Below are 27,961 nucleotides of genomic sequence, written 5' to 3' on the forward strand. Positions count from 1 at the left end.
CTGCCCAGGCAGCCTGCCCCCCCGGGCTGTGCTTTAAACAATAACCTAGAATCGGGAGCCGTGAAGAAGTATTTGTATTTCAAAAAGACCACAGGAACTTGAGGCCCGAGTCTTATTGCAGTGTTTAATCATCTCTTGCAGGGGTTTGTGTTCCACCACTAGTAATTGTGGGTGTGCACAGGAACTTGGTGATCCTTACCTGCAGCGAAATGAAAAAAAGAAATGAAAAATCACCTACTATGGAAAAACAAAAAAACAAAACAACAAAAAAAAAACAGCTGAGTCAAATTCACTTGGGCTGCATTGGGCCATTACGTTTTCCCCCCACTGCCTCCCCACAGGCATTGCGGGGTGCTGGGCTGGCCAGGGCAGGAGCCACGCAGGGCCATGCCTCCCATGCTCATGTCCCCGTGCTCCTGCCCAGCAGGGCCTCTCCACTGGGAGAGGAGGTGCAGGCCAACGGTGGCCAGCCGGAGCAGAAGCAGGGGAGCTCAGCCTGGCTGGCGTTAGCGTGTTGTTAGCGTCTTTTGTTCCCCAGCTTCTGCCAAGGCTTAAAGACGGGATTTCATTCAGAAGCTTGTTCTGGGAAGTTGCATGAATAAGCAGTCAAATACTTACAGAGCTGTTTCACTTGATCTTTTGAAGCACTGAAAATAAAGACAGAGTCCTGTTATCTTTCATATCTCCTGGCCAAGGGGTATTTTTACTAATGTCTCGCATGTGTGTAATTCGTTCCCCCTAAAATACCTAATATTTGATTTATCTACTGGTAAATCTAACGCAGGAGGTAGTACGTAATGGTTCTCTAACACTGAAAGCAACACAACAAAGCAGTATAGAAAAGGCAGAAAACAAAAGGGCATTGCAGCAAAACAAACCATTTTTTTCCCTCGGAAACTGGATCTATCCGTACCTTACAAATTTCATCTCTTCGAGCCACAATTCCAAAAAGCACAGTGAGTGTAACCACCACCACAGCAGCGATAACAGCCTCCATGGGGAAAACAGGTTTTTTATCTGTAAAGAGGGAGAGGAGGTTGTGTATCTGTTAGATTGGTGCAATTACATAAAACAAGTCGTTTCACAGAACCACAAAAGGCACATTTCTATTTTGGCGAACCGAAGGAGGAATTAAAATGTAGGTCCCTGAAGACGATCCCCGGGGTGTTCTGACACTAATGTTGCTTTTTTCTCTTTTTCAGGACACCCCGGCCCGTGGGGTGGGCAGTGGATGCCCCAAATCCGGTGAGCCACCTCACCAAGCATCACCTCTCGGAGACATGGGCATCCAGCACAGCTCGGCCTCCACCTGCCTGTAGTCCGCAGAGGTACAGTCATTTCTGGAGGACAGCTAATCTCTCTTGCCTTAAGCAGCTTTTTTAGCATGACAGAATACTGTGGTTGGAATACAAAGCTTCAAGTGAGACCTAAGGTGCTTTAAAACACACTTGGATGTGCCCTGTCATCATGGGAAGTGAGAAAGTGGGACGAGCCTGCTTCAGGTCATGCTTGCCAAGTGCCTTTGAATAACAAGTAAAGCAGGAAAGGCCTTTTCTGGTGCTGTGCACCCCGGGCACAGGTGAGATCCTCATTGTTGCCGTGCTCTCAGTTAACATGGGGAGTTTACCACTTTCCACTTACACTTCTTTACACTTCTCCACCGTAATAGTGTAAGTGGATTGCTATAGTTGTAAAAGAGAATGGAGAGTTAGGTGTAAACCTTATTGTTTAGCAGCGGCCTTGTTACCTTCAACTATCAGGTGGAAATCCTTTCTCCCGCTTCCCAAAGAAGATTTCACCTCACAGGTGTAGGTCCCGTTGTCAGATTTCTGTACTTTCGTGATAGAGAGCTGGAAGACCTCGCTAGTCTGGTACACCTGGTAGCGATCTTGCTGTAGGGTCAGGATGGTGTTGTTCTTGTACCAGGCTGCTTGGCCTTGCGGGTTGGATTTGGCATTGCAGGTCAGAGTGACATCTTTCTCTTCTTCGGCTTTGACGGTCTCGTCTTCAGTCACGTTGGGAGGAACTGTTCACAGTAAGTGCAGATAAATAGGTCCTTAATAACACTGCTCGCCATTAAACAGGAAATAACTTTGCTTTTCACATCAGTTGTGCGCCTTGTTTAAATGGGGTGGCATGCTGCCCTGCAGCCCTTCATGATCCCCAGGGAGCAGCAGGGCAGGCATGACAGTCACTCCCGTGACTCCCCTGCCCTGACTTGTATCCTTGAGAAAGAATCTAGGTGGAGGCAGGGACATAGCCAGAAAATCTTCTTAAGGGCCCACCCACTCCCTGTAAAAGAGGCATCAGATCAGGCCATAAGCACCACTGTGGAAAGGGAGTGTCTTACCACGTGAGCTGTCTCCTCCTAAACGCATTTTTTCCGGGTGAACACAGCGTACAAGGGTACAAAACACCCCGCCTTCAACTCACACCCAGACCCCGAGGTGCTCAGCCCATGATTTTGTCTCACCAAGCCACTCCACACAGATATCCACAACAGCGACTCACATTGGACATCCAGGATCACCGAGACCTTGACGGACTGGTCCCGCATCAGCTTGCACGTGAAGGTGACACCATTGTCGGTCGCAGTGGCCGGGGAGATGCAGATGTTGCTGATGTTCACTTTATTCCCATCTTTCAGATCCACTTTGCCGTCTCCTCGGTACCAGAGCAGCTCCTCGGCCTGGCTGCTGTTCTGTACCAGGCAGGAGAGGGAGATGGGAGTCCCAGATGATGTGGACAGGGTGAAGTCAGCAGCATGGTTGTTTACAGAGAGTTCCACGCCTGCAGAAGGAGAATGAGGGCATTTGGGTGTCCTAAGCTGTACCCTTCCCACAGAAACCCTGCGGTTTCTCCAGGCCTTCACCTTGGAGGACACTGACAGAAGAGCTTCAGGCTTCAACATAACACTTATCTTTCAAGTGTGACTCTAGTTTCTGAGGCAGGAAGCATCTTCATCACAAAGCTCACTTCATGGTTACTTAAAATCAAAGTGAGGCGTTTGCAACTGACTGCATGAATGCCAAAGCCTGACCTATAATAAGAAAATGTCTGAAAACCACATTATGTCAGCGACGATGTAACACACAGCAAAAGAACATCCTGCCAGTATTGCCCAACCTCCTGCTACAAATCACTGATGCAGCATACCTGTGCCCTCAGTTTTCGTGACACAGTTTGGTATTCTGCTTTTTGGCTCGAGCTGAATGTGAGCGTATAAAGTAGTTAATCAGCTGCTCTGCCATGCCCAGGCAGTTTGTGAGTTGCAGTTAATCTAACGTACAAACCTCAGGATGCATTAAATGGGAAAACAATATGGGAAATAATTTTTTCTATCAAGCTAAAACTCACTAGTCTAACCAGAGTCATGGATTAATGAGCAAAAAGTACATCGCAGAATATAAAGGCACAGCGGCCTCGTCATTCCTGTGCAGCTGCTGCACTAACATTTGAAAATGCTGATGCTTCCCCATTCCCTGCTCAGCTACTCTAAAATCAGAGGCCAGTTTTTAGGCAATCCTCAGGGAATGAGCTCCAGAGCACAGGAAAACGTGGGATGCTGCTGTGGCACATCACCCCAGGCGGTGCCCAGCCCCGGACAGTTTCCCCTGTCAGCACGAGGCAGCTCGGACAAAGCGATGACGGATTTTTTTCCATTGCTTACCTGTGGCTACGCATGCCAAAAAGCAAACCACGAGGACAGGCACTGCATAGGGGACTGCAAGGCTGCTTTTCTGTGCCATCTCGGAGGAGCCCGGCCGGTGCCTGTTGAAGAGAGGGAGGGCCACAGCGCTGCTGCCGCTGCTGGGGCTCGCAGAGGGGCTCCCTGCTGCCATCAGGCACCCTGGGGAGAGCCCTCACCGACGCCGGGCCAGGGTCACCGGGGATAAACTAGGCCAATTTATTGCACAACTTTTTCCAAGTCCAAGCAGAATCAAGGAGATTTTCTGTCTTTTATCTCTGTTGCATGAATCCGTTGTCTCTCACTACCTGTCTGCCAGGGGCGGCTGTCTCTGGGACGTGGCAGCGGACTTACCTTGGGAGGTGTCCCTGGAGAGGCTGCTTCTGAAAAGAAATGTGCAGCGCTCTCCTCTCCGTATTTATAAGGTCTGGATTTTAATATTTTATGGTAGTTCAGTAAGAAGTGAGTCCATAAAATGGGTTCAAGGCCTCATTTAATTCCTGGATTTCTGAGCTCCCAGAACACTGAAGAAAAGTATTTGCTGGGCTCTGCTGTCTGTTTTATGAGACTTGCCGAGGCAATGAGTAACTAATGAGAAAGTTCCTGCATCAGCTATAAAGACCTTCTGCCAAAAATAGCACCTTTTCACTTTCAGCTTTCTGGCTGTTTGTGACACCGTTTCAAGCCGTAGGAAGTTTATCCTAGATTATCCTTGAACAGGATGAGACTCCAATACCCCCCTTCATGCCTGAAGGTCCGTTGCTGTGTCCTTTTTTGACGGGAAAAGGAGAAAATGCACCGATTCAGACTTTGAACTGCGTGTTGGCAGAAGAGGGAGCAGAGCCATTGCCCTGCTAAAAGGTGAGTACCCTCGGCTAGCTCAGGCCCCGGGAAGAGCGAGGGTCGCTGCGCTGCAGAGATACTGCATGATAAGAGGGAAGTGTTTAGAGTAAATGCGGATGTAAAGGATGAAAGCATGGAGTTTGGGGTTGTGTTTTTAGTCTAGAAAGAAGAGTAAAGGAATTAGAGGTTCTGTGGTGGGTCTGTCATGATGCAGGGCACAGCATCAAATGGCACCCGGGGAAAATTCTGTCCTGGATTTGCCCCAAGTCTGTGTGACAGGCAGCAAGGTGAACTGGGGTTCCTTGGGTTTACAGTTTCTAAATGAGAGCAATGGCAGTGCCCTGTTTTGCAATGGGATTTGGGAACTGCCGAAGGAAGGGAGACTAGAAAAGCAAGGTGTTAACTTGGCCAGAGGCACCGAAAGGGAATGTTCTAAAACTGATAAGAATTACTTCCGCAATGACTTTTTGCATATTCCTTTTTATAAAGGGCATAATCATCCTGTGGGTGTCTGATTACCGCCGAGGTCTAGAGCTGTGCGGGTTGCGTTATCCACCTTCCCGGGACGCCTAGGAGAGACAGAAATGTCATGTTCCGGGACGTAAAGCAGCCCCTGGTGACTCAGCCCAGGAGGAACCCTTCAGACAGGCAGAACCTCGGTGAGTCTCTGCAGCAGCAGATCCAGCGCCCTCCTCTGAGGTGTTTGGATTGGGCAGTGTCAAGGCTGGGTTAGACAGAGCACGGGCTTGAGCCAGAATCATCCACCCATCCGCTCCTCCTCGCCGTCCTTATGGCAACAGTGGGCTGACAATAATAAACCCCAATTAAGACTGTTGTTAAATATGGCTGAGCAGCCCCAAAGGGAGTAAATTAACACACAGCAGTCTATTTCTGGGTGTAATCCAAGCCTTGGAAACCTGAGAAGAAAAGATTTAGAACATGATAGAGATTGGGCCAAAGTTCATTTTCCACTGGCTGTCTTAACTTCCAGCTCCAACCTCCTCCTTGGTTTGGTTTCCACTTGATTATCCTCAGCGCCTCCAGGGACAGAGAGCACAACGAGTAATCCCCTGAACATTGGCTGGCAGGCAGCACAATTTATATTCAGTGGTGTCGTGAGGGTGGAAGATCACTCCTGGAGTCTGGGGCATAGCAGGATCTGCACCGACGTGTGGGAGCTGAGGAGCGAATCCACAGGCTGGGTCGTGTTGTGAGGCAAGCGCTGTAATCCTGCTCCAGAAAACACGTTTGCAACAGAGCCTGAGGCTCTGCTCCAAGCCCGCTCCCATCTTCCTACTCGTGGTGGTTCTCCTCTCCTAATCCCTTTTTGATATGGGGTGCTACATATTTTGCAACCCCACTGTTCGGGCATGACTCTAACACGGCCTCTGCTTGCCAGCTGTCGGGGCCGGGCTGCCAGGGGATGCCGCCGAGCATCCTCAGCGCCCCTGGGCCCTCCCACAAAACCGATTTTCCCAAGTGTAAAGACTAGGAAGATGGGACGTGCCCTGGTTTTGCAGGCTCGCAGCCCGTGCCCCAGATACCGTCCACTGTTGGGACAGAACTTTTTCCTGAGTTCATTAATAATTCTATTTCCTGATTGCCCTGAAATAAAAGGTCGCACGCTCTGGCACTGAATAGCCATAGGAAGGAAAAAGAATGGTGAAAGGAGCACTGGACCAGTGCACATTTTAAAAAATGATGTGAAAGAAGTCGCTCAGCGGGCGGGCAGCATCTGGGCTGCGGGGCGGTGCTGGGGCTGGAGCGGAATGGGTGCGGGTGTGGGTGCAGAGGCACGGGGTGCGGGTGCCCCCTGCGGGACACCGGGTGCCTCTGGGAGCCCGTGGCACCGGCCCAAGCCGCAGGGAGCAGCTCGGAGCAGGGCTGCGGGACCTCCTGGGTGGGTTTGGGTTTCATCCTGCCGTGGGAAGCCCCCTGCTGAGCCTGAACCGGCAGCGGTGCAGCACGGAGCCGTATCCTGGCCTCTCTGTGCTCATCTTTCAGAAGTTTGGGTACGCTTACGGAACCTCAGGCATCGAGGTTTAAATTGTTTAAACAGTTCCTTTAAGCTGTTGTTTCAGGATCTGCTGAGCTCTCCCTCCTTGACGTGAGCGCAAGGAGCGGAACTGTGTCCAGGGGGGCAAGCCTAACCTTTAGGGAAGAGCATCGAGGCACTCGCCAGCATTTCCTGCGCTGTGACGAAAACGTCCGGAGACTGCGGGAACTCTGAGGAGTGCGCAGGGACGTCGTGGCACGCTGCTGCAGCGCAGTGCCCGCTGCTGTTCCCAGCCCTCAGCACGGGTCTGCCTCTTCCCAAACTGCTCTGGGTCACATTCGGCGCTGCTGGCACGCCTCGTCGCCGGGCTTGATTTAGAAAACTAAAGATAGCACCCGAGTGTGGCCGTTGCTATCCTAACCTGAGAAATACAGTCCCAAATAAAAGCAAATGTGAAAAGAACTTGGCATGACATTAGCAATGTAGGTCCCTGCAGGAGACAAAGGTGAGTTTTCTGAGCTAAATTCCACTTCGATGTTGGTCCTCGTAGCTTCCCATCTAGGGAGTCCTGCTTAACAGCCTTCAGCGTTCACACCTAGTAGCGCTCAGGCAAATTAATAATATCGATCCTTAATTTGCATCATGAAGCTCCATTTTCAACCTGATTAAAGCGATTTGCAAGGCAGTCTCCTGCCTCAGCAGGCCTGTAGCAGAGATTATCTGCTAGGTCCCCGTGACTTTGTTGGTTTTCCGGACAGAAAACATGCCTCTGCCGCCGCTGGGCAGGACTTCAAGGGTTTTTTCCTCCTCTGGGAAAATAAAATGACTGGGGATGCTGCTAAGTTGGGTGCTTGTTTCTTGCCTGATTTAGATGCTCTCTGACGGCCAGTACAGGAAATTCCCTAGTATTATTCCCAGATCTGCTTCTCTTTCATCACTGTTCTTCTGTGGCTACTCTACAGCCTAGACCCAAGATATTTTTGTCTACCTAGGAACCATCATCACCGGTGGGATTTCTCGGAAGTGCTCTGCTGGAAATCCGAGTGCTGATTTGATCGTGTGAAGACCTGCCAAACAACACGAGCAGTTTGGACTTCCCTGCTGTGGAGTCATCCCTCGTTCCCTCGGCGAGGAATCCGCAAAGCCCCAGCTGCTCCATCTTTCTGGTTCACGGGGAGCCACTCACTGCCAATCTTCAGGAGGAAACCGCACTCCTCGGGGGCTGAAACCACCACAGAGGGTGTTGTAAGGCAAAAGCCACAGCCCCCACGTAACCAGCCGTGCGGTGCGCCAGGGCTGCAGCTCTCTGCACGCGGGAGCACGGAGAGGAGCTGAGGAGGAGCAGGAGGAGTCCCGCAGCTCAGTCCCTCACCTACGGTCGTGCTCGCCCAGGGGCCCGGCAGGCAGAGCTCCTAGGCTGGCCCAAGGAAGCGCGGAGGTTTTGTTTTTAGGGGCTGCTGAGAAAATGACGGGGTGAGTCAGTCCTCTGCCACGTGCTGCTTTTACAATTGGTTTGTTGAAATTCCGGACAACCGGGCTTTTGTCAGCTAAAAAGGGAAGCGAGCTCAGTTACTCCGTGTAAATCCAGAGCAATTTATTTGTAGACTAACGACTTAAACCTACGTAACTGTGACCACTTGTGAGACTGCCAAATTCCCTGTTGATGTTCCTTCTCCCTTTTGGTTTAAAAACACCCTGGTGACCCAGGTCTTTCAGCTTTCCCAGTTTAATTAGATCAGGGACATCTCTCTGATGGATAATCCCTGTTCCCTGCTCGTCTCCTTCGTAATGACTGTGCAGTGCAGATGAGCCCCGAGGAAGAGAAGCCAATTTGCTCTCCTTTTCCTCGGGGCCCTTCCGCTGCCGTACCACGCTTGGCTTACACAAAAGTTCGCATCATCTGATCTGTCGCGCAGGGGATCCCTGGATGCAGTGAGATCAAAGGTTCAACAGCTGACGGTTGCCCTGAAGACCGCAGCCTGATGTGCTAGGCTCAGAGCTTGTACCCCCGACAGGAAATGCCGGAGCTGGGAAGCAGATGTGTGTACAAGATACTGCCGAAAAGTTAAACAGGAATTGATGAGACCCGCTGCCGGACATGGCCGCTCTCAGCGCTTTGTGGGCTGCCACACACTTTTTGCAGAGTAAGTTATTCTGCTCGTTATTCCTTGTCATTTCGCCTGCCTGGAAAAAGGAAGGAGCGAAGATCTGAATGGCGGAACCCCCAAAGTGTTATTTATATCAAGCCTCTCGGATACGTATCCTGTTGGGTGCCCTGTTCTGCCATAGCCCGCAGCACAGCAGCGCCGTACACGACACCTGTGGGTGCTGGGGTGCCTGTAATGACACCTAAGGGTGCTGGGGTGCCCGTAATGCCACCTAACGATGCTGGGATGCCTGTAACAACACCTAAGGGTGCTGGGGTGCCCGTAACAACACGTAACCATGCTGGAATGCCCGTAATGACACCGAACGGTGCTGGGATGCCCGTAATGACACCTAAGGGTGCTGGGGTACCTGTAATGACACCTAAGGGTGCGGGGTTGACCATAAGAACACCTAACCACGCTGGGGTGCCCGTAACCCCCCTGGGGTTGGGGCTGGGTGCTGGGGGCGGCCAGGACAGGCCCCAGCTGCGCTTCCCTCCGGGCAGCCACGCAGCGGAGCCACACTTGAACCCCTCATTGGCGTGCCAAGGCAGGAGACCACCCCGCGCCTTCCTCCTCCTCCAGCCTCGGCTCCGTTTGCAGCTCCCTGGCTCGCTTGTGTATTTCCAAGGGGGTTCTGCTCCAGCAGCACACGGCGCGGGGGGCACCGCTGGGCGCTGGGGCAGGGCTGGCCGGCCACATGCGGGGCCTTTTGGGCGGCCCGAAGGCCGCAGGGCCCCCCCAGACCCCCCTAACCCTCCCCAGACCCCCCCAAACCCCCTCAGCCCCCCCTCCCCAAGCCCTCCCCACTCCCCCCCCCCGGCTCCTCCCGCAAGGGGGCGCCGCTGAGCTGCCGGGCGCCCCGCCCCCTCGCGCTGACGCTCCTCTCCCCTCCACCCCTCATTGGCCAACCTCCCCCCTCCCCCACCCCTCCGGCCCCAGCGGCGGCCGCTCATTGGCCGCGGGGGGGCGGAGCGACAGCACCGCGGCCCCGCCCCCCCCTCCTCCTCCTCCTCCTCCTCCTCCTCCTCCCGGCTCCGGAGCCGGGGCTGGGGTCGGGGCCGGGCGGCGGCGGCGGGGCCATGGCGGGCGCGGCGCGGGGGCTCGGCCGGGCGCTGCTGTGGGCGTCCTTCTCCGTGTGCCTGCTGCCGGACCCTGCCGGCGCCGCTCACATCAAGAAGGCGGAGGCGGCGGCGGCGGCGGCGGCCGGCGGGGAGCTGCGCTACCTGCACGCGGCCGAGCTGGGCCAGGCGCTGCGGGAGCTGGCGGCCGAGGCCCCCCCGGGGCTGGCCCGGCTCTTCAGCATCGGCCGCTCGGTGGAAGGGAGGCCGCTGTGGGTGCTGCGCCTGACGGCCGGGCTGCCCGAGGCCCGGCAGGACGAGGAGGAGGAGGAGGAGGAGGAGGGTGAAGCCGGCGGGGAGGCCCTGCCCGGCCGGCCGCAGGTGAAGCTGGTGGGGAACATGCACGGGGACGAGCCCCTGGCCCGGCCGCTGCTGCTGCGCCTGGCCCGGGAGCTGGTGCGGGGCTGGGCCGGCGGGGACGAGCGGCTCGGCCGCCTGCTCAACACCACCGACGTGTACCTGCTGCCCAGCCTCAACCCCGACGGCTTCGAGCGCGCCCGCGAGGGCGACTGCGGCGGAGAAGGAGGCGGCGAAGGGGCGGCGGGGGCCCGGGAGAACAGCCGCGGCCGGGACCTCAACCGCAGCTTCCCCGATCAGTTCGGGACCGCCCAGCCCGACCTGGAGCCCGTGCCCGAGGTGCGCGCCCTCATCGCCTGGATGCGGCGCAACAAGTGAGTGCGGCCCGGCCTCCTCCGGAGGGGAACCCCCCGGCCTCCCCTCGGCCTCCTCGGGCGGCCTCCGGACCTCCAGGAAGGGCAGAGCCCTCCGGCTGCCTGGCCCGCAGGGTGCTGCCCCTGCCCTGTGCCCGCCTGCCTGGGCGCAGCCTCTGCGGCCCCCTGCGTCGCCAGCCTCGGCCGGGGGCTGCTGCTCGCCCGCTCCTCTCCAGCCCGGCTGAGCTGCGGGTGCCCCCGCTGCTCCCTTGGTGCTTCCCTTCCTGCCTGGAGGAAGGGGGTGAGGGCGGGGAGGCTGCTGAGCTGGGGAGGCAGAACTGTGGAGGCTGGCCCGGCAGGCTTCAGGCCTGGGCAGCCCCGCAGGGCTGGGTGCTGGCACTGCGCTCGCTCAGCAGGCTTTGTTGGGTGCCGTGTCCGAACCACAAAGCGCAGCGTGCACGGTTGTGCAGAGAAAGCCAGAGTGGGAGTCTGGTCAGCTGGGAGCGGTGCGCCGCAACGGGCTCTGCACCCGCGCCGAAAACGGGACAGAGAAAAACTGAGCATGGTGTGCTGGGGGCTGTTGGCCGGGTCTAAAGGAGATGTGCAATGTTCGGCATTGTACAGCATGTGTTCGATTGTGGGGAGCAAAGGTTTGTCTGAAGAATTATCTTGATTGAAACTTAGCAGGTGGCAGCACCCATTGGAATTGTTGCTTTAGAAGAACTTGTGGACTGCACCAGTAACTTGCCTGTCCTAAGGATCTGTTAGGACAGCTCTCGGGCACCAGTGTGCGCTAGGAGCCCTCCAGATTTGGTTCAGTTCAGAATTAGTTACAAGAGAAACCTTCCACGTTGTTATTGTCACTTTGAAAATACCTTGTGCTGTCTCTATTCAATGATTTTGCAAGTGCTTGAGGTGAGATTTTCATGTAAGCCAGGCCAAAACATGAAGAAAGCCGCGCTTTGTGCGTCCCCCGGCCTGGCAGCACCAGGTATTGCTGTTCCACTTGTCACGCTAAGGTAGCCACTGATACTGAAGGGAATGGGTAAACAGAACTGTTTGATTTAAAAAAAAAAGAGATAGTGTTGCAATTCACGTGTCCTTTTTAAGCAAGGCAAAGGTATCGGTCATGTTGGCTCTGCTCAGAAACTGAATCATGTTTGGCTGAAAGAGAAGTAAAGCTCTTTTTGCCTTGATGCTGTATTTGGTGAAAAGAGGGAGAATAGAGACAATTACTCCTTTAATTTTGAGTGATCGAATTAAGGCGCGATGTAGGGCATGCCATGCTGTTGTACTTTCTGAGTCAAGATTTTAACAGCTCTGTCACTCGTCCAGATTTTATTTATGCAAGTCAGTTCTGGTGTGCGTATCAAGCACTGCTCAGAGCTCGGCGAGGCGCTGTGCACATCGCATTGTGTCTGTCACGGAGTTTGAGGACTTTGTCTTAGGCTGGAGGAAGAAACTTGCTTCATCTCCAGTAATGCCAGATGTCGGTTTGGGGAGCGAATAAACCAGTCCTGACAGTTGGTTTATTGCAAAAATCTGCTGACGTCCCCGACGTGCTCCCACTTGGACATTGTTCAGATGCTCCAACAATCCTGCGTGCTGAGCTGGAGGCTGGCGTTGAAGCGAGGGGCTCTGTCTCCCGGAACAGTTTATCTTTTTGTCAAACAGCGGCCTCGGGGCTGGAGGAGCGCATATCTGTAACGTAACCTTGGTGTAGCTGCAGCTCAGCGGGAGTTCTCCCCGCACAGAAAGGTCTGAGTGGTTCCTCTTCCAAAACTTGCTGCTGGGCAGCTCTTCCCGTGGGTCCTTTTCATCTGCTTGATCCCAAAGGGGGTTTGGAGGCTGCGGGGAGCTCGGTTTGGGTGGGAAGGCAGCAGGACGTCTGCTTGGAGGGCTGTAGCTGGCTTCTCGCTCGGTGTTCCAGTGACAACTCCATTCCTTCTCCTTCCCAACCACAGGTTTCTGCTCTCTGGCAATCTTCACGGCGGCTCGGTGGTTGCGAGCTATCCCTACGACGACTCCCCCACGCACAGGCCCACAGGAGTCTACAGTAAATCAGCTGATGACGAAGTGTTCAAATATTTGGCAAAAGCTTACGCCTCACATCACCCCATCATGAGGACTGGCAAACCAAACTGCCCCGGCGAGGAGGGAGAGACCTTCCAAGACGGCATCACGAACGGCGCCCAGTGGTACGACGTGGAAGGTAAGCTGTGCTGCTGAATCGCTCTCGCTGTCGGCTTGGGTCACGCAACAGAGCCTTAGAAATAGCTTCGTGCTTCCACTGAGAAGTGATATCCAAAACCGTGCTGATTGTCACCGAGGCAAGGAGGGTAGGTGAGGGGGTATTTTTAGCTTGGAATGTGTTCTAGCAGCTTGAAACGACGTGAAGTGGCATCGCAGGCGCACCAGCGAGTGTTTGGTGAATCACAGTTTGGGAGACGTTTGTAGGAAATAGATCCCAGCGAACTGGAGGGCTCTTCCTGACCCCGCTCGGTGCTGGAGTTACCCTGCACGGAGGAGGCTTCATTTAACGAATGAGCTGTCATAAGATCTCAAGACAGTCAATAAATTTTCATGATGATACAGGAAAGGGGAAACTGTTGCCAACACACTGCAAATCCAAACAGCATTAAACTGAAACCAATGTCAGTCTTCTGCGAGGTTTTTTTAACCTTTAAACTAGCTATTTTGTAAATGATTTATAAAATAGCCTGCTGTAAACCCGTAGAATGATGTAAATGCGTGTGCTAACCTAGCTTCTCTGCCTGGAAGTGGGGCGAGGACCTTCTCTGTGAAATGCTCCGCTGTCAGAGCTGTGCTGCGGAGGGAGACAAGCAGCACGGCTGGTGTTTGCCCCTCCTTGCAGCAGGACCTAGAAGGGATCCCAAATCCAGTCTGCTGAGGCTCCCAGCAGAGCTCCTGCTCTCTCCACTGGGCAGCGGCGCTGGGAGATGATGTGAGGAGAGCAAATTACCTCCAGTACCAGCAGGCCGCTTCTGCGTGGAAGTGGCTGGGCTGCTCTGTGTGTGTTGGTTTTGCTGCTGCTGAGATTTAAAGGCCGGTTTGTAGTGAGGTGCTCTCGTGGAAAAGACTCCGTGAGCTAGCGGGAAGAGAAATCTTGGCTGGGTCAGTAGAAGAAGTTTCACCATTTCCATGCCCCATCAGTGGAAGTTGTACAATCGCGGACTCACCAGCCAGCAAGGCAACCTCTGTGGTGAGGACAAAACAAAAATCTTGCATAATTGATATGGAGAAGTTGCATTGCTTTGCTGTGTCTGGGCTGCTCTGCTTTCCCTCCTGCTAGGGCCGAGGGATAATGGCAGGAGCGCTGGGCAAGCAGAGAAATCAAGCGTGGTTTATCCCTAACAGCTTACCGCCTAACGAATTGTGGAAGGATGGTGTCTTTCCAAGACATGGGTTTCAGAGCTGAGTCATCTGTCAGCCCTGACTCCGTGTTCCTTGGGAAGCGAGGAGGGCGCCCCGTTACTGGGCCTGAGCACGTGGCAGCCGAGCTGGAAGAGGAAGTCCTTACTTCAGCAGCGGCTGAATCACTCCTGAAGATTTCACTGTTCAAACAAGACGCAGTGTTCAAACAAGATAGCTATTGGCGAGAAAGGAAAAAGCTTGTCTCCTTCCCTCCGCCCTGCCGGGCACACCGTTGCTGGTGTTTTACTGGCTCAAGGTTCACTTTGCTTCTGTGGAAAGTCCGGCGCGAGGAAGGTTTGTGCAATCTCGTGCATCTGCTTACGACGGAACAGGATATCCTGGATGATCTGTGCCGCCTTGTTTGCCGATAACAACAGCCACCAGAACGTCTCAGTCGATGGGGTTTTCAGCTGCAGCTCGAGGGGATTTCGCCTCTTCACCAAACTGGGACAAGTGTGGTGTACTGGGAGCTTGTTCAAGAGCTTTCGGCCTCTGCTCCCCTGCCCGCAGAGCGAGTAGCACATCTCACCGCAATGTTCGCTTGTTCGTCCTCCTGCTCGAACGTGAAACGCCCGCTGGTGCCAGCCTGCCCTCGGGAGGTCTGCTGGTGGCTGCTGCGAGCCTCTCAGGCTGCTTTTGCATCGTCAGCTGGTGGGAGCTGAGCTTTGCTGCCTTCCTCCCGCAGGAAGCGGCAAGGTGTGAGCCGGAGACCGCTTCGCTCTGTGCTGCCGGCGCTGCGGTTTGCACCCTGTGTGGTAGCCTCCAGCTTTCAGCCTCCGCGGAAACAAACCCTGGGGCTGTGACAAACCGCAACCTCGGTCTCGGTCCTGTTGGTACGGGGGGTTCACAGGCAGAGATTATAGAGAAAGTGTGCTGCCACTAATCCGGAACGGAGTATTGCTGAGGTTGGCACCCGTGCTGTCTCTCCCCCAGGCCATAATTTACATCTAGCTGCTGTTAGGAGGGTGCTGGCAGCCCTCGGAGCATGTCCCAGGATGAAGCGTGACCCGCAGGAGCTGAGATCCAGGGAAAGAGCACAGGTGAACTAACAGCACAGAGGCCAGGGCGTGTGTTTGGGTGCTGTGTGAAATTCCTGGGTCACTTCGGGGTTTTAGGCATCAACGGTTATTTTGGGCAGTGGATAGACAGTCAGTTGTACGCAGACCGAGAGGCCTTCCCTGGTGACCGCAGAATTTCAATCTGCAGTGAAATGAGGGTGGGGAAGTCCCGGTGCCCTTGCGGGAGCTTTCGGGGCCGGGCTGAGCTCTGAGTGACAACCAGAGCCCGTGGGGAGAGGTGCAGGGCAAGCGCCTGTGGCTCGCAGATCAGGTCGTGCCAGGAAAGACTGCAGGCTCCACGTGAACGACAGCCAGCAAAAACGAAGAAACGAGAACAAAATGTTTCAAACAGGTGGAAATTTTCCTGCCACGTTTTATCGTGTGAAGTCAAACGTGCCGGAAAGCCAACTGCCGCGGGCTTCGTTGTCCTGGAGCCACCGGTTCGGGCCGACGCCGCTGCCAGACCCCATTAACTTCCATTTGGGTTTGCAAGCAACCTCTTGTGTGTATCAGGCTGAGGTGGCGATGCGAAACCATCGGAGTCATTCTTAAGGTCAAGTGTTCACAGGGAAGTGTGGCTCCCTGCCACACGGCCGAGTTTGGCTCCTGCGTTCCAGCTGCTGCCGATAAGCACGCCCGTGCCGGGGACGCTGCTCGGAGGCTATCTCGGTGGTGCACGCTCTCGCTCTTCCTTCCTTTTAACCTCCAGCGTGTTTAACCACTGAGTGGCCGGTTCAGATCAAGAAAATAATCGGGAATTTGGGCTGGTTTATGATCCAGGTCGTGCTTAGTGCAAGAAGAAAGGCCAGCTGTACGGAAGAGGCCATGAATTTAAAGAAAAACCACCTGTGGGATGGACACGTTTGCCTTTATTTCCTAAAGAGCCCAATTCAGAGGGCGAAGTCAGCGTAACATTGAAAGGGGCATTTTGTGGGCAGCCTTGGGAGGCCTTTCCTTTACTTGCAGTCCCTTCCTAAAACATATTTCCCTTGCTGGCTTGAATGTCTGTGCCCAGGTGTTTGCGGTGTTCCTGGTGTCTCCCAGAAGGAATTTCTGGACGTGGGAGTGCAGGATCCGTGTGCATCCCCTACCTTGTGTTTCTGCCGTGGTTTCTAGCCCCGCTTCGGCTTCCCAGCAGCTTTTAGTGGCATCGGTCAGAGCGGTTAAAATGGGAATGGGGGGTGCTTGTGGCAGCCCTGCTGTGGGCTCTGGTTCCTGGGCATGGCAGAAGGCAACTGCGCAGTGTGAGCTGTGGTAGGTATCAGCCGTGGTTTTCTGGGATGTGCACAGCAAGCTGCTCTTGTGTCTTCATGAAATTCCTCCTGTTAACTTTTCTTTTCTTGAGACGAGTATTGGCTTGATGATTCGAGGGCCTGATGCCTCTTCTCACATCCCCCACGAGCCGCCGGGCAGTGCTGCGGGTGCTGCTGTGCTGCAGCTCCAGGGCTGACCTGGGAAGACGCTGCCCTCCTTCCTGAGAGCCCCGGGAGGCTGCGGGGCTGTGCTGGGCTGTGTCGTGCAGCTGCTGGAGCTGGAGGCTGGGACCTCACCTCCTCTGAGTTTTAATGACTGCAGACTACTGGACCAAAACCTTCCGCCTTCTTGGGGCTGCTGCTGATTGCTTACACTGCTCCCGTGCTTTGAGACAATCGGTTCTGTGCTAGGGTAAGCAACTTGTGCTGTGTTTTCAATCATGTTTCTAGCTTGCTTTGTGCCATCTGCTCTCTCTGCAGAGCCGACAGGAGCCTTTCTCTGCTGTGACTTAGCTCCAGGTCTCTTATCTGCTCATGTCTGCTCCAGCGGCAGCTGGAATTAGAGAGGTTTTGCACAGCGCACTTTGAAAATGGAGGCCTTGCAGGCTGGCCCGAAAGGCTTCTCCTGGCATCTGGTGTATTTATGGTATCTGGAGCTCCGGGATTGACTCGAGAGCAGCATTCTCCCGCCTGTCTGCCTGCTGTGGGGCTTGGCAGGGAGCAGAGGCATGCTTGGCAGCGTGAACTGTGCAGATCTGGGATCCTTGCTGAAGTGCAGTCCTGTTGCTTGAGGTGTGGGACAGAGCAGGGGAGAGGTTTGTTCTGGGCAGGACCCATCCTGCACTGGGAGCGAGGGGTCAGCTCCGGTCTGGGAGCTGAAGCTTTACAAGGGCTAAAAGACACCCTGTGATTAAAAAAAAAAAAAAAAAAAGTGGAATAAATATAAGGAATTATCCAAGGTAACACCCAAACAGGTAGAATGTAAACACTTCGGTCTGACAGCCTCTACCCTGGGTGTGCCTTTCCTGCTCAGTTCCTTGAGCCTAGAGCTCTGCTCCTGCTGGGCCCTATACAGGTCTCTGTACGCCTCCAGATCTCCTGCCTAGCCCGGAGAGGCTGTGCAGCTGGGATTTGGAAAAATACGTAATTCCATATGCTGTAAAAATAACCGTCCTGCTCCGCAATGGGGCCGTGTGAAGGCCAAATATGTGCAGTGGATGCAGTCCAAATTTTCGAGCATGTATTGGACTACTTTCTCCAAGAGACAGTTTTACCAAAATTGATGTACCAAGCTCTAATTTAGTCCGTTGCTGCTCTATTATGGGTGAGCATCTGTCCTAAATTTACTTGAATGGCAGTCGAAGCACTAAATATGCTGCTTAATGGCTCTGGTTTATGTATGGATGTTTTCAAATGCATTAGCGTCCTGCTAGGAGCAGATGGTTGCAGGCTGGCAAATTGTTTCACTCTGCGTGGCGTTTACTGGCGAGAGAGCAGCCTGCTGTGGACTACTTTTCTGAGCCTGGTAATAGGAGCCGAGTAAAACTGAGTACATATCAGATTCACAGCCCTTGTTTCTCTAACCTCTTGGACTGAGCTCCAGAATTGTGAAGTCCTCAGACGCTCTCTGGCCCCTCGTGCAGGATAGAGAAGTCCCTTTCCCGACTGAATCTCAGCCTGTGCACAAGGTGCAGTGCTCTCTTTGCGCTGGACATTTGATTTGCTATGATAAATCCTCCTGTTCCCTTACCAGCAGGCTCGCAGGAGAACCGAGAGGAGCTGGGGCATCTTTGGTCCGGCTCCGTCCCTCGGAGACCCCCGGGGGTCTGCTCTCCGGTACCCTGCTCTGCGCTGCTCGACTCTGTGTCACCGGGCTGCCGTGGGGCTGTTTAACTCAGAACAGCCGTCCCTGCCCTTTTGCGTAGTGAGTGCTCCCGGCCGCCGCGCTTACTGGAAGGCTGCTGTGCTTGGGAAGTGCTGCTGAGAGCTTTTCCTGGCCGTGCGTTATCCCAGCCCCTGCGAATGCCAGGGAGTGTGTTTGCGTTGCCGCATCGATCCGGTTAACCGGCCGGCACCCTGGAGGGTCCCTCCTTTGCCATGGAGCTTGTGAATGATTAGGAAGCTGTTCAGACAAAGCGGTGGGGTTATTTAGCATAGCACCCGTGTAGTCCTTTGGGCAAAACAAAGCCTGGGAGTACTAGGTGTGCATTTTTTACAGACTTGCCTGCTGGGATCCCGCAGGCTGGTGGCACGACCCAGGCTGCTTTCTGGTTTCCTTCCTTCTGAAGTTCCTAGCTGGCAGCAGGCTTCTGCAGGGCAAGCACGTAGCTGTTCTGTGGCAGGTGGCCTTGGGAGCGCCGGTTTGGCTTCCTCAGCTGATCCGGAAGAGAGCTGGGCCCCTCTGGGCTGCCCCTTGGCCATGGTGGGTGCCGTGGGCTGCGGTGGGGAGGGCTCTGGGCTGCGTGGTCCTGGGGCTGCTGGGCGCTTGGGATGGAGCCAGCTGGGCAGCGGTGGCCAAGGCTGTGGCATGCCAGCCTGCCCGGAGTGTGGCCGTGCAAGGTTGTGTGACCCAGAGGATGTAATCGGTATGTGTAAACTTGAAGCGGTGTGCCTTTTCCACGTGGGCACAGCCGCCCGATTTGCTGTGGGAATGGTCCTCTTGTGTGGCTGCAGTCACATGCCGGGGTTTGTCGGGGTGACTCTGGAACCTGTTCCACAGGCTTGCGGTGGTTTTTACTATCGAAAGCTCCCAGGAATGTTTAGAGGGTTGAATATTTGCAGTCTTCAGCAGCGCGCTGGAGTCCGAGCTCCAGATCGTGGGTGCTGATACCCAGGGACCTGGAGTCCTGCTGGTACGTGATTCATCCCTGCTCACAAAACAGATTCGTTTGCTGAGGGCTGAACGTAACCTTCAGTAAATGAGGGCATGGCACTTGCTAGGACAAGGTGACATTTTTTATTTGCAGCAGTACCTGTGGTTTCCCTGAAAGGCAAGAATAAGCAGGTAAGGTTAATACTGTGAAACAGCTCTGTGCGCTCCTGTTTTCTGGTACTCTTAGCAGCAAGCTATCAAGCTGCCCCCAGGTGCTGCAACGTTGCTTAAATTACTGGAGACGGCTGCCTTCAAGAGGAAATGGGGCAGGAGGTTGGTGACATGGCTCCAGAGCTCGGGGAACAGGTGGACAAATCTGTGTCCTGGTCTGCTCATGCAGGACCTGGCTGTTGCAGAGCTACGGCAGTCCTCAGAGGTGAGGGAAGGTGTCGCTGCCCTCCCAGATCCACAGGACGGTTTGCTGAAGGGGACTTGCAGCTGTTCGCTGCGTGCTGTCACCCAGGGCCTCTGTCAGACTCTGCTAGGGCTGCTCTAAACAGCAAACAAACGGAGATCCTCAGAGACAGAGCTGGAGGAAAAGACCAGGCTGAGGAAGCAGAGAAAGGGAAGTATTTCTTTCATCTCGCCTCTAGTTTTTCTAAGAGTTTTTGGGAGAACAGTTGTGTGGTCCTTGAACGTGATTTCTGGGAAATCCAGATAATACGAAGGTAGTGTCTGGCAGATGTCTTTGCCGTGGAATGAACCCACAAGGTGCTGTGCTGGTGAGTGCAGCTGGCAGCAGTAAGACAAAGGGACGGTCTGCAGCTGATCTGAATGGCCCGGTGCGGTGGTTACTGGGAGAAAGAGGGCTCTGTCTGCCCCAGCCCAGGCTTTCACCAGGATCTGATCTGACTTTTCTGCTTAGGTTGTTCGCTCTGGGGCTCCGGCAGCAGCTCGGTGAGATGCCCTAGAGAGCCGAACAACAGACAGAATGTGGGTCCTGCGGGGGGATGGATGTCTGCGCATTGCTCTCGTGACGTGTCTCTGCCTAACTTCCTCAGGTGGGATGCAGGACTACAACTACGTGTGGGCCAACTGCTTCGAGATCACCTTGGAGCTGTCCTGCTGCAAATATCCGCCGACCTCCGAGCTTCAGCAGGAGTGGGAAAACAACCGGGAGTCTCTCCTTACTTTCATTGAGAAGGTAGTGGGGGCTGAGACGGGGTGTGGGGGCTACATCTGTGAAAGCCCTGCGTCCCCGGCGGGCTGAGAGCACTGCGTTCAGATGCTCTGGTAGCTTAGCTCGCTGCATGCGGTAACACAGCTGCTGCAGTTGCTGTGTGGAGGTCAGAGGCTACAAAGCTGCTGTTTATCTCTGTGGTTCTGCCACAGTTCCCACATCCTCAGCGATAGCAGAGTTCCTCTGAGAGGGGCCTCGTGGGGCGCAGTGGGATGCAGAGAGGCTGAGAAATGCAGGTGTTGCTACGTAATGCAGAGTACCTGTATGGCCTCAGTGCCTTCAATCTCAGGTCTTCAAAAGCACCAAGCCACGCAGCTGAGACCCTGGCTCACTGATCCATCTTCCAGGCTTTTTCCACATGCCCACGTGTGGGTTGGGTAGGGGACAGTTTAGGCTGGGAAGGGAGGCAGCTGCACTTCGTCCCTCAGTATGGCCTGCAACCCTGCTGTGTTCACACTATTCTGTGCCCATGTCAATGAATGAGAGGATTTGCTAGGGAGGATCAGTTCTGAAAAGCTGCTGCCTTCCCAGTGCATGCTGAAATTCCTGTCCTTGCTGCCTGGCCAAGCACTGTCTGAACTTTGGGCTTGTCTCTGCTTGGCAGCTGTCCTGCTCTGCTCTTTTGGGGATGGGAGGGAAAGGGATTACAGGGTGAGGATGCAGTTGCACTGATGTTTCGTGTCTTCAGCCAGGCCCTTGTATTGTTTTCCTCAGGTCCACATCGGTGTGAAAGGCTTTGTCAGGGATGCCATCACTGGGGCTGGCTTGGAGAACGCGACCATTGTTGTTGCCGGCATCGCTCATAACATCACGGCGGGCAAATTTGGTGACTATCACCGACTGCTCGTGCCTGGGACCTACAACGTGACCGCAGTTGTGATGGGGTAACGTCTCTGTGGCAGCCAGTGTCTGCACTGCTGACTGCTCGTCTTACTTTACGTGATTTCTTCCCCAGGAGCATCTTGTGTGTGTTTAGGGGGCTTGGTTGGAAGCTGCAGCAGTAAAGGACTCTGTGATGGGTTAGAGCTGCAGCTGTGTTTATTCACCCCGTGCCCTGCTGCAGTGGGGAGCTGCTGGGTGCACAGCACTTCTGTCACCTTTGTTTGATTGCTTATATCGACCTCGTCTTGCTTCTGGGCAAAAGGAGAGAAAGGAGTAGGGTCACCCCAGTAAGAGCCTGCGTTGTCTCAAGCCTGGGTGTAAACGTGTCACTTGCAGCTAGCTACCCCTGTGATGCACCCGTGGCTTCTTCCCCATAAACAGGAACTTGTGCCTCTGACACAGCAAGGGCAGCAGCACAGTTGGGTCCGGTGGCAGTGGGATGAGCCCCATCGGCTTGTTTGCTGGTGAATCTCTCCCCTAGTCCAACATCCCAGTGTGTTCAGGCTGGGAGGAAGAAGCTGGAGAGCGTCCAGTGGAGGTTAAGAGGCTGCAGAGCCTCTTTGCTGAAGCCAGCTCTTTTTTTTTTCCCCCCCACAGTTACGCACCAGTGACCAAAGAGAACGTTGAGGTGAAGGAGGGAGATGCAACAGTAGTGGATTTCTCCTTGCAGCCAACCGTGGTGGCACCAGACCCTAACCTCACGCAGTTCACCGCAACGCCTGCTCCTCTCTCCACCAGCACGCCCTCTGTTGCGCAGGCAGAGCCCCCGGGCACAACCTCTCACCACCAAGCAGTCCAACCCGTGGACTTTCGGCACCATCACTTCTCGGACATGGAGATCTTCCTGCGGCGGTACGCCAACGAGTACCCCAGCATCACCCGCCTCTACTCTGTGGGCAAGTCGGTGGAGCTGCGGGAGCTCTACGTCATGGAGATCTCAGACAACCCCGGCATCCATGAAGCAGGTAACGCTGCAAATTCTCTCTAGCAAGGCACAAATGCAAGCGACAGACCCTTTGCTTTGGGGTGTGGGAAGGGCAGGAAGGGATGTAGAGCTGGCATCTGTCTGAAGAGAAACTGAGTTCCTCCTCACAGCATGCTTTTTCAGAAGACCAGGCGCAGCGGGTGGCACTGCTGTGAGTTAAGGAGCATTCCTGGGGACAGCTGCATTGGTGGTGGGGCTCTGGGAACAGAAGGACCAAGGGTTCTCCCTGCAGCGGTGTTTGTCCTTTTTGGTGGTGTGATTGCAGAAGGGTATGTTTAAAGTAAATGCCCCCTAGCCTGCAGAAGGGCCTGAGAGTGCAGTGCTCAGGGTGATGAAACGTCTCCAAGCGTTACTGTAGTGGTTATAATTGTCTCTTTGGCGTGGCTGTTTGTCTGCAGGTGAGCCAGAGTTCAAGTATATTGGTAACATGCATGGGAATGAAGTTGTGGGGCGAGAGCTGCTCCTGAACCTCATCGAGTACCTCTGCAAGAACTTCGGCACGGATCCTGAAGTGACTGACTTGGTCCGGAGCACGCGGATCCACGTCATGCCGTCCATGAACCCAGATGGCTACGAGAAGTCCCAGGAAGGTAGTGCTGCCTGCGCTGAAACACCTGGGGGGTTTTAGCTCTGAGAACAAGAGTTGGGGCTCGTGGTACTTCTGAGAAACCTTGCTGGAGCACCAGTGCTTTCTGCCCAGGGAGGATGGGAAGGGACTTGGGGTGTGCTGTGGAGTGAGTGGGCAGACCCCGCGCCGCAGGAAGTGGGTGGCTGGCTGCTTCTTGAAGTGGTCGGAAAGAGCTCTTCCGCTTCAGCAATGCTATATGCTACCCCTGTTTAGGTCCCCTTACGGTTTGTGGCTATCCCAAGGGTTATTAAAAATAAAGACATTCCTTTGACACAGCTCATACTTGCTGTGCTTTGGTCCATGCTCTTAGTAACCTGTGATGTGGGAGCCAGGCAGTCTGCAGAGCACTTGTCCAAGGATAATACAGACTTTGATCGTGATGTTGAAATTGGCAAAAACATTCAGGGAAGTCCTTAAAACTGCATGGCTTTTGCAGACTGATAGAACAAAGGCTGTCCAGAACGGTTTTCTGGAATTAGAGCTCTACGTGGGTTTAACAAAGAACTTGTCCAGCTGGTTTGAGAAGGTGAGCTCTGAGGTTTCTGTGGTCGTGACACCCAGCTGCTGGGATTGTTCGTGGTTCACTGCCTTCCTGCTAGCTGTGGCCTGGACACCTTTGGGCACTCTCACTGGAGGAAAGTGTGGGTGTCCTGTCACTGTGGGCTGCAGGAAGCCAGCGCTGTTGTGCTCTCTGCTGGTTTTTGCTAATTGATAGTGTGAAGATCTTCAGCAGTAGGACACAGCCTCCACAGTGAAGGGGGAACTTGTATGGGGCACAAGGCTGAACGTGTGTTTCATTTTCAGGAGACAGAGGAGGCACCGTTGGCAGAAATAACAGCAACAACTACGACCTGAACCGGAACTTCCCGGATCAGTTCTTCCAGGTGACAGACCCTCCGCAGCCAGAAACGCTTGCTGTCATGAGCTGGTTGAAGACTTACCCGTTCGTGCTTTCAGCAAACCTGCATGGAGGTACGTCAGCCAGCCAGGCTGCTTCCTCAGCACTGAGGTTTGAGGGATGGGGTTTGCAGAGAGATCCCCACTGCAATCAAGGCATGAACAGAGGAGATCGGGCAGAGAGCTCGCAGTCCTAAGTGTACTTGAAGTGGCAGGAGCAAAGGCAGTCAGGTTTCTGCACCAGGGATGAGGCCATTTCCAAAGGACCTATAGAAAAAAAGAGTAAACCAAACCTACTGTTAGTAGGTTGGAGTTCACACTGCTGGAAGCTGGATCAGAAGCTGGGAACAGGTTGAAAGGCATGTCCCCGAGCATGTTTGTAGGGAGCTGAAGAGGCTGCTGGGAGGATCGCCCCTGCTTCTCTGAAGGGAGCACGTGCCCTGGGCAGTAGGTAGCACACTGCCCGCTAAGGGATGGGGCAGGTGGGATGGGCTTTCCTGTCAGCAGCTGGTTCTGTGAATGTGGTAATGCTGTGGCTGCTAGAGGCTTTGTAGTACTTACAAATTGAAGGGAAGGAGATGTAATCCTGAGGGTTCCCTGTCTTGAATTGCATGGCGGAACTATGAAATTTGCTGTAACTTAATTATCTTTTTAGAGTGATCTAAACTAAGTGTCTGTCTTACAGCTTATTCCCTAATTCCCCAGACGGATTGTTGTAGCTGTGGTAACTTGCAGGTGGTTGCTTTGTGCTAGCACGTTTCATTTTGTCGTGCAGAGGTACCCTGCGTGGGTAAGAGCTGGCAGTTCTCCAGCAGCGGTGGTGTCTGGGTTCCCACAGTACCGTTAGTACAGCTTGCCTAGGAAAAGCCAGAGATGTTATAAGCTGCTTGCCATAAATTCCAGAAGGCTGAAAAGCTACAGCAGTTGGGCCAAGGGCGCTGTGTGTGTTTTAAGAAATGTATTCCTTTGCTTTCTCTCCTCTGTGAAAGGGATTATTAGGAGGTTGTGCTCATCCCTCCTGCATGTAAGAGCCAAAGCTTTGATGTGTCGTGGCTCACCTTCCTTGTTGGGTGTGGCCTTATCTTTTCCTGTGCTTTTGTTGTCTCTTCTGTCCACTGGTGTTAATGCTACGTGTTTAATGCCAAGTCTTGAGAATCACGAGACTTGGTCCCTGGCACTCTTCAGAGGAAAAGAAAAACTTATCCTCTTAGGCTGAGGGATCAGTTGAAAAGCATGCAAGTTCAAGTCAAATCTTGTCTTCCCTGCAGGTTCTCTGGTGGTTAATTACCCCTTTGATGACGATGAACAAGGAATAGCCATATACAGTAAATCTCCAGACGATGCTGTGTTTCAGCAGCTGGCACTTTCCTACTCCAAGGTAAAGCTCTAATGGGAAAACAGCTCATCCTGCTAGGGTAATTCCTGATGCTGTCATGAGCCCTTTGAGCAGGCACCCACATGTGCAGACTCCTCGGGTCACAGCAGAAGGGTCCTGTGGGACGCTCTCTTTCCATGCTTGGATGGCCAGTGTGCTCTGCCTGCAGGCACTGTAGGAGAGCTCTGTGCAGACACGGGGCCCATAGCAGTGGTTTACACACACACGTGTGCTGAAGGGTGCTAGAAAATGCTGTATGTACACTAGGAGGAGAGTGAGGATGTCCGAGTTGTGTTTGGGTGTGGGACAGTCTGCTGGTGCTGCAGCTGTACAAATGCACACCTGCTTGAAAGGTCTGTTTGGTAACACTGAGCGTGTGACTAATGTTGGGACAGAAGTGCCAGTGGCTGTAGAGTACAGGCTGAGCTCCACGTGTCACGTCTTTTGTTTCAGGAAAACAAAAAGATGTATCAGGGAAGTCCCTGTAAGGATATGTACCCCACAGAGTACTTTCCACATGGCATCACAAATGGGGCCCAGTGGTACAACGTTCCAGGTAAAGTCAACCTTAAATCTCTCGTTTATCTCCAAGTTAATGCATGTGCAGCTTAAAGAATTCGGTTTCATCAGTCACAAACTCTGCGTTGGTCAGTCCAGATTGTGGGAATTTGGGTTTCTTTTGTAACTTCTTAAATAATGTACCCAGATTAAATCATTGCGGAGGGAAGGAATTTATAGTGTAGTATTTCTGGCTAGCCAGCAGTATGAAAGGCATTTACAAGAAGGTTGGTTATCAGTCTGCTATTCTGACATCCCCCTGAAGCATGAATCTTGCCCTGTGTAAAAGCCTTTTCACTTCAGTATAAAATGCATGCTGTTAGATACTAGAGAAAGATGAAATACTGATTTTTAATCTTTTTTTGAGCTGTGGTACAACTCTGCCTTCAGGAGACCTTGTCAAAACTTTTCTTGCGTTCCTGTTGTAGGTGGGATGCAGGACTGGAATTACTTAAATACAAACTGCTTTGAAGTGACCATTGAGCTGGGCTGTGTGAAATACCCAAAAGCAGAGGAGCTGCCGAAGTACTGGGAGCAGAACCGTAGATCTCTCCTCCAGTTCATTAAACAGGTGAGCCAATTTGATGCCCAAGCACATGCGTGAGCTGCCTCTTGGGGTCTGGATTAGACGTGCCAGAGTAAACAGGTTGGTCTGCACACTGAGGCAAGTGCTGCTTCCTGGCCAGACTAGGTCCCTGCTCCACAGAAATCCTTCCCATCCAAACATGCCTCGATTCCCCCTCTCCCCTCCTCAACATACCAAAAAGTCTGTATGGAAACAGCAGCCAGGTGATGCAGGTGTGAGCACTTTGTTTACCAATACCTCCCTTCTCCCTAGGCTGGTGGCCCTTATGTGCCATTTCCAGCTGGGTCACGGCTGGTGGTAGTGCGGTGCACCTGGGGCATGCAAACAAAGGTGTGGAGCAGAGCGTACTGTGGTGGCATCATGAGCCAAACAATTGCCCATTGTACTCAGGTGATCTTTGTCCATGCCAGCTGCTGGCGGGCTTAACCTGAGCCCTCTTGGGACATGCCGCTCCTCTGGAAACGCGGAGCCTCCCGGGGAGCTGGTGGGGTCTGGGTGTCAGCGCTCCCACCATGGTGTGTGGGGTGGGGGCAGAGCGAGGGCTGGCTCTGAGCAGGGCTCCGGGTCTGTGCTCAGGTTCACCGCGGCATCTGGGGATTTGTGCTGGATGCCACGGACGGAAGGGGCATTCTCAACGCCACCATCAGCGTTGCCGACATCAACCACCCCGTGACCACCTACAAGGACGGAGACTACTGGCGCCTCTTGGTCCAGGGGACGTACAAAGTCACAGCATCTGCCCGAGGGTGAGCACGTCACTGCACAGGGAACAAACAGCTGCACGATTGCCACAGCGCACTCCTGATTTTCCCAGTCAAGAGTTAACAAAATCGTGCTACCCTGGTGTCAGGGACTGTTAATCTGGTGACAGTGCAGAGTACAAATCTTCCCTTGTTTGGAGGTGGTGCGGTGAAGTAGTTGATAACCTGATGTCTTGAAGGGAAATGCTCATGCAGGCAGCTGCCCGCAGAAATTACTTCAACAGCTGCCAAAAGCTTGTTGCTCTTTGGGTTAAAGCTGCCTGACTTCTTGTCCTGCCAGTCTGCCACGTAACCCTGCAACACCTGAGCCAAAAGCAGCTCAGTGCCATGCAGGGCTCTGAGCTGCTCCCTGTCCTCCTGCCATTTCTCTGTCCCTTTTGAAGTGTTCTTGCTGCTTGCTTTTATGCTGCTTGCTTCTTTTGGCTAGAGAGCAGTCCCACGTTGAGTGCCTAGTCAGCAAGGGGGATGGCTTGGTGTGTGAAGCTTCGGCCCCTGACATCTCCTTGTGCCTTCTCTTCCTGGGCAGGTACGATCCAGTCACTAAGACCGTGGAAGTCGACAGCAAAGGTGGGGTGCAGGTCAACTTCACTCTTTCACGGACAGATGCCAAAGCGGAAGAGGGGAAGGTGCCGGTCCTGAACACCCCAGACACCAGCGACCCCAACGAGAAGGAGTTTGAGACTCTGATCAAAGATCTGTCTGCTGAAAACGGCCTGGAGCGCCTCCTGCTTGCCTCGTCGGGGAAAGTCTCTCCTTACCGATACCGCCCCTACAAGGACCTCTCTGAGTTCCTCCGAGGCCTCTATCTGAACTACCCGCACATCACAAATCTCACCAGGTGAAAACTCAAAGCAGCAATGCTCAGCTCCTCCCTGAGCAGCAGCAGTCTGTGGCAGGGAAGTAGTGAAATAATGAGCTGTGAGCGCAGTGCAGAGGTGGGGAGCTTGTTTCTGCCTGTCCCTGTGGTGCCTGAGTTCAGAGGAGCCCCGTGTGTAAGGGCATGGTGGCAGATCATGGGCTGCAGGGACCTGCAGACCACATCCCTG

At 53.9% G+C, this 27,961-nt stretch overlaps 2 protein-coding genes across 7 annotated transcripts in view; one reads left to right on the top strand and one right to left on the bottom strand.

Annotated features, from left to right (window-relative positions):
- Nucleotides 1-57: 57 nt before the first annotated feature.
- Nucleotides 58-4,234, bottom strand: TMIGD1 (transmembrane and immunoglobulin domain containing 1). 4 transcript variants are annotated; one of them, XM_035561019.2, is made up of 7 exons: nt 4,043-4,230; nt 3,671-3,771; nt 2,512-2,790; nt 1,748-2,026; nt 914-1,017; nt 619-647; nt 58-199 (listed from the first exon to the last, which is right to left on the bottom strand). In XM_035561019.2, exons 2-7 carry the CDS (start codon nt 3,747-3,749, stop codon nt 196-198), a joined length of 774 nt encoding a protein of 257 aa, XP_035416912.1. In that variant the 5' UTR covers nt 3,750-3,771; nt 4,043-4,230; the 3' UTR covers nt 58-195. The 4 variants fall into 4 exon arrangements, with proteins under 4 accessions (XP_035416912.1, XP_035416909.1, XP_035416911.1 ...); XM_035561016.2 differs by having other exon boundaries at nt 3,671-4,233; XM_035561018.2 differs by lacking the exons at nt 3,671-3,771; nt 4,043-4,230 and having other exon boundaries at nt 2,512-3,046.
- A 299-nt stretch (nt 4,235-4,533) lies between these two features.
- The window catches only part of CPD (carboxypeptidase D), a 31,511-nt gene continuing 8,083 nt past the window's right edge, over nt 4,534-27,961 (top strand). Inside the window, exons 1-15 of one of the 3 annotated variants that reach the window (XM_035561015.2) lie at nt 4,534-4,549; nt 5,021-5,190; nt 7,520-8,000; nt 8,444-8,671; nt 12,410-12,657; nt 20,065-20,207; nt 20,958-21,127; nt 21,723-22,090; nt 22,509-22,700; nt 23,543-23,710; nt 24,904-25,013; nt 25,464-25,566; nt 25,997-26,139; nt 26,731-26,900; nt 27,442-27,753. In XM_035561015.2, coding sequence (XP_035416908.1) covers nt 8,607-8,671; nt 12,410-12,657; nt 20,065-20,207; nt 20,958-21,127; nt 21,723-22,090; nt 22,509-22,700; nt 23,543-23,710; nt 24,904-25,013; nt 25,464-25,566; nt 25,997-26,139; nt 26,731-26,900; nt 27,442-27,753 — 2,192 coding nt within the window. In that variant the 5' untranslated portion in view covers nt 4,534-4,549; nt 5,021-5,190; nt 7,520-8,000; nt 8,444-8,606. Of the gene's footprint in view, nt 4,550-5,020; nt 5,191-7,519; nt 8,001-8,443; nt 8,672-9,756; nt 10,467-12,409; nt 12,658-20,064; nt 20,208-20,957; nt 21,128-21,722; nt 22,091-22,508; nt 22,701-23,542; nt 23,711-24,903; nt 25,014-25,463; nt 25,567-25,996; nt 26,140-26,730; nt 26,901-27,441; nt 27,754-27,961 lie in introns of those variants that run through there. The other 2 variants (XM_035561014.2, XM_035561013.1) reach the window with 2 other exon arrangements.

This window comes from Cygnus atratus, chromosome 20 (genome assembly GCF_013377495.2).
Source record: "Cygnus atratus isolate AKBS03 ecotype Queensland, Australia chromosome 20, CAtr_DNAZoo_HiC_assembly, whole genome shotgun sequence".
In the NCBI taxonomy this organism is placed as follows: Eukaryota; Metazoa; Chordata; class Aves; order Anseriformes; family Anatidae; genus Cygnus; species Cygnus atratus.

Bases quoted from the DNA above. Each gene is read 5' to 3' on its own strand.
- TMIGD1 (XM_035561016.2), bottom strand. From the start codon at position 3,842: ATGGCAGCAGGGAGCCCCTCTGCGAGCCCCAGCAGCGGCAGCAGCGCT. The intron at 1,018-1,747 runs GTAACAAGGCCG...CCCTCTTTACAG, and splicing joins TTTCCACCTGATAGTTGAAG to ATAAAAAACCTGTTTTCCCC. The intron at 648-913 runs GTACGGATAGAT...CTTTATTTTCAG, and splicing joins GAAGAGATGAAATTTGTAAG to TGCTTCAAAAGATCAAGTGA.